Source organism: Oncorhynchus kisutch, unplaced genomic scaffold, assembly GCF_002021735.2.
Source record: "Oncorhynchus kisutch isolate 150728-3 unplaced genomic scaffold, Okis_V2 Okis01b-Okis20b_hom, whole genome shotgun sequence".
Classification (NCBI taxonomy): Eukaryota; Metazoa; Chordata; class Actinopteri; order Salmoniformes; family Salmonidae; genus Oncorhynchus; species Oncorhynchus kisutch.
In genome coordinates, this window is record NW_022261978.1 from 14,244,960 (window position 1) to 14,258,754 (window position 13,795).

The following is a 13,795-nucleotide window of genomic DNA, read 5'->3' on the forward strand; positions in this document are numbered from 1 at the left end:
TAGCCATGTTATTCTATATATAACCATGTTATTCTGTATATAACCATGTTATTCTGTATATAAACATGCTATTCTGTATATAACCACGTTTTGCTGTATATGACCAAGTTAATCTGTACATAGCCATGTTATACTGTTTATAACCAGGTTATTCTGTATATAGCCATGTTATTCTGTAAATAACCATGTTATTCTGTATATAACCATGTTATTCTGTAAATAACCATGCTATTATGTATATAACCAAGTTATTCTGTTTATAACCAAGTTATTCTGTACGTAGCCATGTTATTCTATATATAACCATGTTATTCTGTATATAACCAAGTTATTCTGTATATAGCCATGTTATTCTATATATAACCATGTTATTCTGTATATAACCATGTTATTCTGTATATAAACATGCTATTCTGTATATAACCACGTTTTGCTGTATATGACCAAGTTAATCTGTACATAGCCATGTTATTCTGTTTATAACCAGGTTATTCTGTATATAGCCATGTTATTCTGTTTATAACCAAGTTATTCTGTATATAGCCATGTTATTCTGTAAATAACCATGTTATTCTATATATAACCATGTTATTCTGTATATAACCAAGTTATTCTGTATATAGCCATGTTATTCTATATATAACCATGTTATTCTGTATATAACCATGTTATTCTGTATATAAACATGCTATTCTGTATATAACCACGTTTTGCTGTATATGACCAAGTTAATCTGTACATAGCCATGTAATACTGTTTATAACCAGGTTATTCTGTATATAGCCATGTTATTCTGTAAATAACCATGTTATTCTGTATATAACCATGTTATTCTGTAAATAACCATGCTATTATGTATATAACCAAGTTATTCTGTTTATAACCAAGTTATTCTGTACGTAGCCATGTTATTCTCTATATAACCATGTTTTGCTGTATATAACCATGTTATTCTGTATATAGCCATGTTACTCTGTATATAGCCATGTTATTCTGTATATAGCCATGTTACTCTGTATATAGCCATGTTATTCTGTATATAGCCATGTTATTATGTATATAGCCATGTTATTCTGTATATAACCAAGTTATTCTGTATATAACCATGTTATTCTGTATATAACCAGGTTATTCAGTTTATAACCATGTCCTTGAGTATATAGCCATGTTATTCTCTATATTACTTTGTTATTCTGTATATAGCCATGTTGTTCTGTATATAACCATGTTATTCTGTATATAACCATGTTATTCTCTATAAAACTATTGTGTATATATCCATGTTATTCTGCAAATAACCATGTTATCATTGTGTCACACCCTGATCTGTTTCACCTGTCCTTGTAATTTTCCCCACCTCCCTCCAGGTGTTGCTTGTTTTCCCCAGTGTATTTATCCCTGTGTTTCCTGTCTCTCTGTGCCAGTTCGTCTTGTATGTCCAAGTCAACCAGTGTTTTTTTTTCCTATTCTCCTGCTTTTGCTCTTTCTCCTTTTTCTAGTCCTCCTGATTTTGACCTTTGCCTGTTTCTGGACTCTGTACCCACCTGCCTGACCATTCTGCCTGCCTTGACCTCGAGCCTGTCTGCCACTCTGTACCTCCTGGACTCTGATCTGGTTTTGACCTTTTGCCTGTCCACGACCAATCACTTGCCTCCTTTTGGATGATTAAACATCTAAGACTCCAACCATCTTCCTCCTGTGTCCCCATCTGTGTCTCTTCTTATGATACATTGCTTGAAAAGGACCCGTAAGTAATCATTTCACTGTTATTCTACACCGGTTAATATTGAGCCTTTTCCAGAACATTTGTGGCCATGATACATTTCAGGAAGGTCTGCAAGATGAGTGCCCTCTTTATGTGGGTTTGGGTCATCAGCCACCATTAGACATGCACCTGTCTGGGGAGTGGACATGGCTGTTTATTTTGGTAGCAGTGGTATGGTCTTATATATACTGTTGCCATTGTTACACCTCTTTGGATATTACCAGAACATGGGTGTTCCTTCAGAGGAGTTAGCAGGATGACATGTACTGGTTATTTCTATGGACTGCTGCTATGGTCCTAGTCTGTATTGTTGAACTATTGCTGTGGCTCTAAAGGTTCCATACCCTAAACTTAATGCAAGACAATAAGATAACAGTAGTATAAATGCCAGATGGGATTGAATCATTTAGAGGAGTTACTATGGGGGTCACGTAAGGAGGACAGCTGTATAAGAAGTGCTTGCCAAGACTGGAAAAGTTGTTGTTTTCACGAACCAGCTCGGCTTTTATTTTATTTGTGAAATATTATTGACTGATTATTTCCATGAGATAAACTACGATGCATGTGACAAATAACATTTGATTTGATGTAAGTCCTTACACTACAATGAGGGTGATGAGGAGGGCCAGGAGGGTCCAGGTCTCAGCGGAGAAGTATGGCAGAAAACTCATAATCTTTTCCTCCGGTTCGGCTCCCTGCTGCTTCTGAAAACAAAGGCTCCGTTTTCTCTCAGTCTCGTTCAAGTTCACTTCTGGTCTGACAGATTTTGAGTTGTGTTTTTTTCTGTAAGGTTCTAGTGTGGTTCTTCTGTGACGCGGCAGATCTCGACTACCGACCGTTGCTCTTCTCCGTGCTCTGTTTGAGAGCGTTACAAGTTGTTATTGTATCCCGTCGGAAAAGCACCTGTGTAATGCTAGCTAGAATAAGGATGAGCCACAATGGAATTTGCAGTTCGCCTTCAGAATAAGGGTCCAATATTGAAATGGATGCAAAAATATTAAAATAGTGGATATAATGCCGTATTTGGATTAGATAATGCTAAACAAGGTTTGAATGTTGTTATATTAATTCAACTAAAGACAGTAAGTAGTTCATTTGACACACAACAAATAGTTGAAGTCCCACTGTGGCTGTATTAGAATTGCATTGGGGCAGACTTCTATTGCACTGTACAGCGTTACCTCTGGATCTTGGGTCCATGAAATGTGAAGAGATTACGCAAATAATTGTGTCATAGCTCTTATTGCAGGACTAAATGTGGGAAATCACCTCACAAGTACATAGGTAAGGCTGTACATTAAACTATGAATGTTCAATAGGCAGAATTGTGAAGTGATTTCACAGTTAAAGTCCTGCAATAAGAGCTCTTTAGAATTTTAGAATTGTAATCCTGTGGGTGTCAATGAGTAGGCTGGTACCCCATGAACCCAAGACCCATAAGGCTGGTACCCCATGAACCCAAGACCCATATGGCTGGTACCCCATGTCATGAACCCAAGACCCATAAGGCTGGTACCCCATGTCATGAACCCAAGACCCATAAGGCTGGTACCCCATGTCATGAACCCAAGACCCATAAGGCTGGTACCCCATGTCATGAACCCAAGACCCATAAGGCTGGTACCCCATGTCATGAACCCAAGACCCATATGGCTGGTACCCCATGTCATGAACCCAAGACCCATATGGCTGGTACCCCATGTCATGAACCCAAGACCCATAAGGCTGGTACCCCATGTCATGAACCCAGGATCCATAAGGCTGGTACCCCATGTCATGAACCCAAGACCCATAAGGCTGGTACCCCATGTCATGAACCCAAGACCCATAAGGCTGGTACCCCATGTCATGAACCCAAGACCCATATGGCTGGTACCCCATGTCATGATCCCAAGACCCATAAGGCTGGTACCCCATGTCATGATCCCAAGACCCATAAGGCTGGTACCCCATGTCATGATCCCAAGACCCATAAGGCTGGTACCCCATGTCATGAACCCAAGACCCATATGGCTGGTACCCCATGTCATGAACCCAAGACCCATAAGGCTGGTACCCCATGTCATGAACCCAAGACCCATAAGGCTGGTACCCCATGTCATGAACCAAAGACCCATATGGCTGGTACCCCATGTCATGAACCCAAGACCCATATGGCTGGTACCCCATGTCATGAACCCAAGACCCATATGGCTGGTACCCCATGTCATGAACCCAAGACCCATATGGCTGGTACCCCATGTCATGAACCCAAGACCCATAAGGCTGGTTCCCCATGTCATGAACCCAAGACCCATGTGGCTGGTACCCCATGTCATGAACCCAAGACCCATATGGCTGGTACCCCATGTCATGAACCCAAGACCCATATGGCTGGTACCCCATGTCATGAACCCAAGACCCATAAGGATGGTACCCCATGTCATGAACCCAAGACCCATAAGGCTGGTACCCCATGTCATGAACCCAAGACCCATATGGCTGGTACCCCATGTCATGAACCCAAGACCCATAAGGCTGGTACCCCATGTCATGAACCCAAGACCCATATGGCTGGTACCCCATGTCATGAACCCAAGACCCATATGGCTGGTACCCCATGTCATGAACCCAAGACCCATATGGCTGGTACCCCATGTCATGAACCCAAGACCCATATGGCTGGTACCCCATGTCATGAACCCAAGACCCATATGGCTGGTACCCCATGTCATGAACCCAAGACCCATATGGCTGGTACCCCATGTCATGAACCCAAGACCCATAAGGCTGGTACCCCATGTCATGAACCCAAGACCCATAAGGCTGGTACCCCATGTCATGAACCCAAGACCCATATGGCTGGTACCCCATGTCATGAACCCAAGACCCATATGGCTGGTACCCCATGTCATGAACCCAATACCCATAAGGCTGGTACCCCATGTCATGAACCCAAGACCCATATGGCTGGTACCCCATGTCATGAACCCAAGACCCATATGGCTGGTACCCCATGTCATGAACCCAAGACCCATATGGCTGGTACCCCATGTCATGAACCCAAGACCCATATGGCTGGTACCCCATGTCATGAACCCAAGACCCATATGGCTGGTACCCCATGTCATGAACCCAAGACCCATATGGCTGGTACCCCCATATCATGAACCCAAGACCCATAAGGCTGGTACCCCATGTCATGAACCCAAGACCCATAAGGCTGGTACCCCATGTCATGAACCCAAGACCCATATGGCTGGTACCCCATGTCATGAACCCAAGACCCATATGGCTGGTACCCCATGTCATGAACCCAAGACCCATAAGGCTGGTACCCCATGTCATGAACCCAAGACCCATATGGCTGGTACCCCATGTCATGAACCCAAGACCCATATGGCTGGTACCCCATGTCATGAACCCAAGACCCATAAGGCTGGTACCCCATGTCATGAACCCAAGACCCATATGGCTGGTACCCCATGTCATGAACCCAAGACCCATAAGGCTGGTACCCCATGTCATGAACCCAAGATCCATAAGGCTGGTACCCCATGTCATGAACCCAAGACCCATAAGGCTGGTACGATATGTCATGAACCCAGGATCCATAAGGCTGGTACCCCATGTCATGAACCCAAGACCCATAAGGCTGTACCCCATGTCATGAACCCAAGACCCATATGGCTGGTACCCCATGTCATGAACCCAAGACCCATAAGGCTGGTACCCCATGTCATGAACCCAAGACCCATAAGGCTGGTACCCCATGTCATGAACCCAAGACCCATATGGCTGGTACCCCATGTCATGAACCCAAGACCCATATGGCTGGTACCCCATGTCATGAACCCAAGACCCATATAGCTGGTACCCCATGTCATGAACCCAAGACCCATATGGCTGGTACCCCATGTCATGAACCCAAGACCCATAAGGCTGGTACCCCATGTCATGAACCCAGGATCCATAAGGCTGGTACCCCATGTCATGAACCCAGGATCCATATGGCTGGTACCCCATGTCATGAACCCAAGACCCATATGGCTGGTACCCCATGTCATGAACCCAAGACCCATATGGCTGGTACCCCATGTCATGAACCCAAGACCCATAAGGCTGGTACCCCATGTCATGAACCCAAGACCCATATGGCTGGTACCCCATGTCATGAACCCAGGATCCATAAGGCTGGTACCCCATGTCATGAACCCAGGATCCATATGGCTGGTACCCCATGTCATGAACCCAAGACCCATATGGCTGGTACCCCATGTCATGAACCCAAGACCCATATGGCTGGTACCCCATGTCATGAACCCAAGACCCATATGGCTGGTACCCCATGTCATGAACCCAAGACCCATATGGCTGGTACCCCATGTCATGAACCCAAGACCCATAAGGCTAGTACGATATGTCATGAATCCAAGACCCATAAGGCTGGTACGATATGTCATGAACCCAGGATCCATAAGGCTGGTACCCCATGTCATGAACCCAAGATCCATAAGGCTGGTACCCCATGTCATGAACCCAAGACCCATAAGGCTGGTACGATATGTCATGAACCCAGGATCCATAAGGCTGGTACCCCATGTCATGAACCCAAGACCCATAAGGCTGTACCCATGTCATGAACCCAAGACCCATATGGCTGGTACCCCCATGTCATGAACCCAAGACCCCATAAGGCTGGTACCCATGTCATGAACCCAAGACCCATAAGGCTGGTACCCCATGTCATGAACCCAAGACCCATATGGCTGGTACCCCATGTCATGAACCCAAGACCCATATGGCTGGTACCCCATGTCATGAACCCAAGACCCATATAGCTGGTACCCCATGTCATGAACCCAAGACCCATATGGCTGGTACCCCATGTCATGAACCCAAGACCCATAAGGCTGGTACCCCATGTCATGAACCCAGGATCCATAAGGCTGGTACCCCATGTCATGAACCCAGGATCCATATGGCTGGTACCCCATGTCATGAACCAAGACCCATATGGCTGGTACCCCATGTCATGAACCCAAGACCCATATGGCTGGTACCCCATGTCATGAACCCAAGACCCATAAGGCTGGTACCCCATGTCATGAACCCAAGACCCATATGGCTGGTACCCCATGTCATGAACCCAGGATCCATAAGGCTGGTACCCCATGTCATGAACCCAGGATCCATATGGCTGGTACCCCATGTCATGAACCCAAGACCCATATGGCTGGTACCCCATGTCATGAACCCAAGACCCATATGGCTGGTACCCCATGTCATGAACCCAAGACCCATATGGCTGGTACCCCATGTCATGAACCCAAGACCCATATGGCTGGTACCCCATGTCATGAACCCAAGACCCATAAGGCTAGTACGATATGTCATGAATCCAAGACCCATAAGGCTGGTACGATATGTCATGAACCCAGGATCCATAAGGCTGGTACCCCATGTCATGAACCCAAGACCCATAAGGCTGTTCCCATGTCATGAACCCAAGACCCATAATGCTGGTACGATATGTCATGAACCCAGGATCCATAAGGCTGGTACCCCATGTCATGAACCCAAGACCCATAAGGCTGTTCCCCATGTCATGAACCCAAGACCCATAAGGCTGGTACCCCATGTCATGAACCCAAGACCCATAAGGCTGGTACGATATGTCATGAACCCAAGACCCATAAGGCTGGTACGATATGTCATGAACCCAGGATCCGTAAGGCTGGTACCCCATTCCATGAACCCAAGACCCATAAGGCTGTTCCCCATGTCATGAACCAAGACCCATATGGCTGGCTATCCCCATGTCATGAACCCAAGATCCCATAAGGCCCTCGGATACCCCATGTCATGAACCCAAGACCATATGGCTGGCTTACCCTCATGTCATGAACCCAAGACCCATATGGCTGTACCCCCCATGTCATGAACCCAGACCCATACGAGCTAGTACGATATGTCATGAACCCAAGACCCATATGGCTGGTACCATATGTCCATGACCCAAGGATCCATATGGCTGGTACCCCATGTCCATGAACCCAAGCACCCATATGGCTGTTCACCCCATTTCTGACCCAAGGACCCATATGCGGTACGATATCATGACCCAAGATCCCATAGGCTGGTACCCATGGTCATCGAACCAAAGACCCATATGGCTGGCTACCCCATGTCATGAACCCAAGGACCATAAGGCTGGTACCACCCATTCATGACACCCAAGACCCATAGGCTGGTACCCATATGTCATGAAACCCAAGACCCATATGGCTGTACCCCATGTCATGAACCCAAGCCCCATATGGCTGGTACCCCATGCTATGAACCCAAGATCCATATGGCTGGTACCCCATGTCATGAACCCAGACCCCATATGGCTGGTTACCCCATGTCATGAACCCAAGACCCATATGGCTGGTACCCCATGTCATGAACCAAGACCCATATGGCTGGTACCCCATGTCATGAACCCAGACCCCTCTGCTGGTACCCCATGTCATGAAACCCAGACCCATAATGCTGGTACCCCCCCATGTCATGAAACCCAAGACCCATATGGCTGGTACCCCATGTCATGAACCCAAGACCCATAGGCTGGTACCCCCATGTCATGAACCCAAGACCATATGGCTGGTACCCCATGTCATGAACCCAAGACCCATATGGCTGGTACCCCATGTCATGAACCCAAGACCCATATGGCTGGTACCCCATGTCATGAACCCAAGACCCATAGGCTGGTACCCCATGTCATGAACCCAAGACCCATAAGGCTGGTACCCCATGTCATGAACCCAAGACCATATGGCTGGGTACCCCATGTCATGAACCCAGACCCATATGGCTGGTACCCATGTCATGAACCCAAGACCCATATGGCTGGTACCCCCATGTCATGAACCCAAGGACCCATAAGGCTGGTACCCCATGTCATGAACCCAAGACCCATATGGCTGGTACCCCATGTCATGAACCCAAGACCCATTATGGCTGGTACCCATGTCATGAACCCAAGACCCATAAGGCTGGTACCCCCATGTCATGAACCAAGACCCATATGGCTTGGTACCCCATGTCATGAACCCAAGACCCATAAGGCTGGTACCCCATGTCATGAACCCAAGATCCATAAGGCTGGTACCCATGTCATGAACCCAAGACCCATAAGGCTGGTACCTCATGTCATGAACCCAAGACCCATATGGCTGGTACCACCACTGTCATGAACCCAAGACCCATAAGGCTAGTACGATATGTCATGAACCCAAGACCCATAAGGCTGGTACGATATGTCATGAACCCAGGATCCATAAGGCTGGTACCCCATGTCATGAACCCAAGACCCATAAGGCTGTTCCCCATGTCATGAACCCAAGACCCATATGGCCTGGTACGATATGTCATGAACCCAGGATCCATAAGGCTGGTACCCCATGTCATGAACCCAAGACCCATAAGGCTGTTCCCCATGTCATGAACCCAAGACCCATAAGGCTGGTACCCCATGTCATGAACCCAAGACCCATAAGGCTGGTACGATATGTCATGAACCCAAGACCCATAAGGCTGGTACGATATGTCATGAACCCAGGATCCATAAGGCTGGTACCCCATGTCATGAACCCAAGACCCATAAGGCTGTTCCCCCATGTCATGAACCCAAGACCATAAGGCTGGTACGATATGTCATGAACCAAGGATCCATAAGGCTGGTACGATATGTCCTGAACCCAGGATCCATAAGGCTGGTACGATATGTCATGAACCCAGGATCCATAAGACTGGTACGATATGTCATGAACCCAGACCCCATAAGGCTGGTACGATATGTCATGAACCAAGGATCCATAAGGCTGTACGATATGTCATGAACCCAGGATCTATAAGGCTGGTACGATATTTTTATTTATTTTTTATTTTACCTTTATTTAACCAGGTAGGCAAGTTGAGAACAAGTTCTCATTTACAATTGCGACCTGGCCAAGATAAAGCAAAGCAGTCGACAGATACAACGACACAGAGTTACACATGGAGTAAAACAGACATACAGTCAATAATACAGTATAAACAAGTCTATATACAATGTGAGCAAATGAGGTGGGAAGGGAGGGTAAAGGCAAAAAGGCCATGATGGCAAAGTAAATACAATATAGCAAGTAAACACTGGAATGGTAGTTTTGCAATGGAAGAATGTGCAAAGTAGAAATAAAAATAATGGGGTGCAAAGGAGCAAAATAAATAAATAAATAAAATTAAATACAGTTGGGAAAGAGGTAGTTGTTTGGGCTAAATTATAGGTGGGCTATGTACAGGTGCAGTAATCTGTGAGCTGCTCTGACAGTTGGTGCTTAAAGCTAGGGAGGGAGATAAGTGTTTCCAGTTTCAGAGATTTTTGTAGTTCGTTCAGTCATTGGCAGCAGAGAACTGGAAGGAGAGATGGCCAAAGAAAGAATTGGTTCTGGGGGTGACTAGAGAGATATACCTGATGGAGCGTGTGCCACAGGTGGGAGATGCTATGGTGACCAGCGAGCTGAGATAAGGGGGGACTTTGCCTAGCAGGGTCTTGTAGATGACATGGAGCAAGTGGGTTTGGCGACGAGTATGAAGCGAGGGCCAGCCAACGAGAGCGTACAGGTCGCAATGGTGGGTAGTATATGGGGCTTTGGTGACAAAACGGATTGCACTGTGATAGACTGCATCCAATTTGTTGAGTAGGTATTGGAGGCTATTTTGTAAATGACATCGCCAAAGTCGAGGATTGGTAGGATGGTCAGTTTTACAAGGGTATGTTTGGCAGCATGAGTGAAGGATGCTTTGTTGCGAAATGTTGCGATATGTCATGAATCCAGGACCCATAACGCTGCTCGTTGAAGGTATGTGCAGTCCTGAATACTAAACATCCACAGAGCAATTTTAACAGATTTTATTTGGTGTCAAATGAACTAATATTGTCTTTTGTTGAATGTATTATATATGTTTAGCAACATAAAGGCCCTCCAGGATTGTTGCATGATTCCACCACAATTTATTTCCGTTTGCATCCGATTCAATGGTAACTTTTATTTGAAAACCGAACCACCGATTCTACTGTTGTTGCTCAGGCAAATGTTCACGACACAAACCAATAAGGAGATTAGAGGGAGACTGTGTGAGAGGTGAAAGCGAAGCAGGAGGGATGTGAATGATTGACAGAGAGAGCAGGGGCAGATTCATTACGGAAACAGTTGAACGTTTTAGAACTAAAAGGAAGCAACAGAGCAAAATGAGAGTTTCTACTGGGATAAATTAAGGTTTGTCTCTCCATGTTTCGTTACGTTTGCTTCCGTTTAAAGGCAAACTATTTCCAAAATAATTTTCTAAAATTAGTTTTATATAGTATAGTAGAAGTTGGTCTTAACGATCCTAAATAAGGCCATAGATTACTTTAAAAAATGTATTAAACTAGGTGGCACTAGGAGTATGATGTAGATGTTGCGATCCTGGTGTTCCAATGAGCTGCAAGATTATCTCTGATTCAAAATGTTTTTCTTATTTACAAGAGCTGTAAAATGTGGACAGGGGATTAATAGTTTGTAATGGGATTTGGGCTGTGTATTTACATCCAACGGCCACACAGGGGCGGTATTGGGATCTGAAAAGAAACATGTGTGGATGACCAAGTCGTAACACTACAATTAGGCCTAGCTGAATGAAATTATAAATACAGTATGTCTTGATAAATTTTCACAAATCAATCTATATTGATTGTTCTCATGTATATTTTGTGTGTTTTGTCTTATGAATGTTAATGAATACACAGACGACCTTGTTCATTAGTGTGATGATTTTATTGGTTTGTGATTATTAAAGTTAAAACCAAGCAGCTGCAGGGATCATCTCAACAGACAGTAAAGATTCTATTTTGGAATGACTGGACAGCAGAACACCCAGAGGAACAGAATGAGAGTACAGTTCTAGAGAACACCAGCTAGAGTTCTACATTCTAGGAGAATTCCAGCCACCAGCCAGTAGTGTGCAGGATCCAGACATGACATCATGCCATGGATTTAATACCCCCTGGTGTCTAACTTTAACAAGACATGTACCTCTAATGCATCCATAGTATTACTATCTCTCTTTTATCTGGTGGAAATGGGTTTCTGAGTCCTAGAGACCAGGATTCAATCCCAGCCCTTTGTCAGCTATGTGCCATTTTAAAGGTAATTTCCGATTGAACTGACATATGCAACATTTATCATGAATGCAGTTCTTATTATCATATTATATTAAGTAGCCTATTGAATCCCAGCCTGAATATTCAGTAGCCTATAGCAGGGTCAGGATAAGGACTGAACATTCAGTAGCCGATCAAGAGATAGATAGATAGATAGATCGAAAATTTGGCAGCACGTCCATCCGGCCTCACAACGGCAGACCACATGTAACCACACCAGCTCAGGATCATTAGTGGGGAGAGGGGGCGTGCGGGGAAGTATTTCTGTCTGTAGTAAAGCCCTTTTGTGTGTGGGGAGAGAGAGAGAGAGAGAGAGAGAGGGGGGGGGGTTCTACAGGGTAGGGTGCTACTGCATTCGGTCATGTTGTTGGACTTGTCAGAGAGGTGGCGGTGTAATTGCTAAGGGTGTTGCTACGGGAATCCAGCCTCAGTTTGATTGGTCGTTTGGGCATCAGCAAACCCTGCTTGTCCATCTCCAATGGGATCTATAGAGAAAAACAGAACAGAACATAACCCTGGTTGTAAATCTCCAACAGGATCTATAGAGAATAACAGACCATGTAAAACCAGGTGCTGACCATGTTAAACAGGTGCTGACCATGTTAAAACAGGTGGTGACCATGTTAAAACAGGTGGTGACCATGTTAAAACAGGCCCATGTTAAAACAGGTGGTGACCATGTTAAAACAGTCGATGACCATGTTAAAAGGGGTGGTGACCATGTTAAAACAGGTGGTGACCATGTTAAAACAGTTGATGACCAAGTTTAAAAAAGGTTCTGACCATGTTACAACAGGTGGTGACCATGTTTAAAACATGTTTTGACCATGTTAAAACAGGTGGTGACCATGTTAAAACATGTTTTGACCATGTTAAAACAGGTGGTGACCATGTTAAAACAGGTGATGCCCATGTTAAAACAGGTCCATGCTAAAACAGGTAGTAACCATGTTAAAACAGGTGGTGACCATGTTAAAACAGGTGGTGCCATTTTAAAACAAGTGGTGACCATGTTAAAACAAGTGGTGACAATGTTAAAACAGGTGATGACCATGTTAAACAGGTGGTGACCCTGTTAAAACAGTTGGTGACCATGTTAAAACAGGTAGTGACCGTGTTAAAACAGGTGGCGATCATGTTAAAACAGGTAGTGACCATGTTAAAACAGGTGGTGACCATGTTAAAACAGGTGGTGACCAGGTTAAAACAGGTGGTGACCATGTTAAAATAAGTGGTGACCATGTTAAAACAGGTGGTGACCATGTTAAAACAGGTGGTGACCATGTTAAAACAAGTGGTGACCATGTTTGAACAGCCGGTTACCATGTTAAAACAGGTGCTGACCATGGTAAAACAGGTGGTGACCATGGTAAAAGAGGTGATGACCATGTTTAAACAGATGCTAACCATGTTAAAACAGGTGGTGACCATGTTAAACAGGTAGTGACCGTGTTAAACAAACAGTGACCATGTTAAACAGGCGGTGACCATGTTTAAACAGGTGTTGACCATGTTTAAACAGGTGGTGACCATGTTTAAACAGGTGTTGACCATGTTTAAACAGGTGGTAACCATGTTAAAACAGGTGGTGACCATGTTAAAACAGATCAATGTTAAAACAGGTGGTGACCATGTTAAAAACAGATCCATGTTAAAACAGGTGGTGACCATGTTAAAACAGGTGCTGACCATGTAAAACAAGCCCATGTTAAACAGGTGGTGGCCATTTTAAACAGGCGGTGACCATGTTAAACAGGTGTTGACCATGTTAAAATAGGTAGTGACCATGTTAAAACAGGTGGTGACCATGTTAAAACGGA

At 44.9% G+C, this 13,795-nt stretch overlaps 2 protein-coding genes across 2 annotated transcripts in view; both read right to left on the bottom strand.

Moving 5' to 3' along the window:
- The window catches only part of LOC109879570 (cytochrome P450 3A27-like), a 32,846-nt gene extending 30,162 nt beyond the window's left edge, over nucleotides 1-2,684 (bottom strand). Inside the window, exon 1 of the mRNA XM_031811611.1 lies at nucleotides 2,366-2,684. Coding sequence (XP_031667471.1) covers nucleotides 2,366-2,436 — 71 coding nt within the window. The 5' untranslated portion in view covers nucleotides 2,437-2,684. The remainder of the gene's footprint in view (nucleotides 1-2,365) is intronic.
- An 8,886-nt stretch (nucleotides 2,685-11,570) lies between these two features.
- Nucleotides 11,571-13,795, bottom strand: part of LOC116359008 (cytochrome P450 3A27-like) — a 111,709-nt gene continuing 109,484 nt past the window's right edge. Inside the window, exon 10 of the mRNA XM_031811612.1 lies at nucleotides 11,571-12,460. Within this exon, the coding sequence (XP_031667472.1) occupies nucleotides 12,335-12,460 (126 nt within the window). The 3' untranslated portion in view covers nucleotides 11,571-12,334. The remainder of the gene's footprint in view (nucleotides 12,461-13,795) is intronic.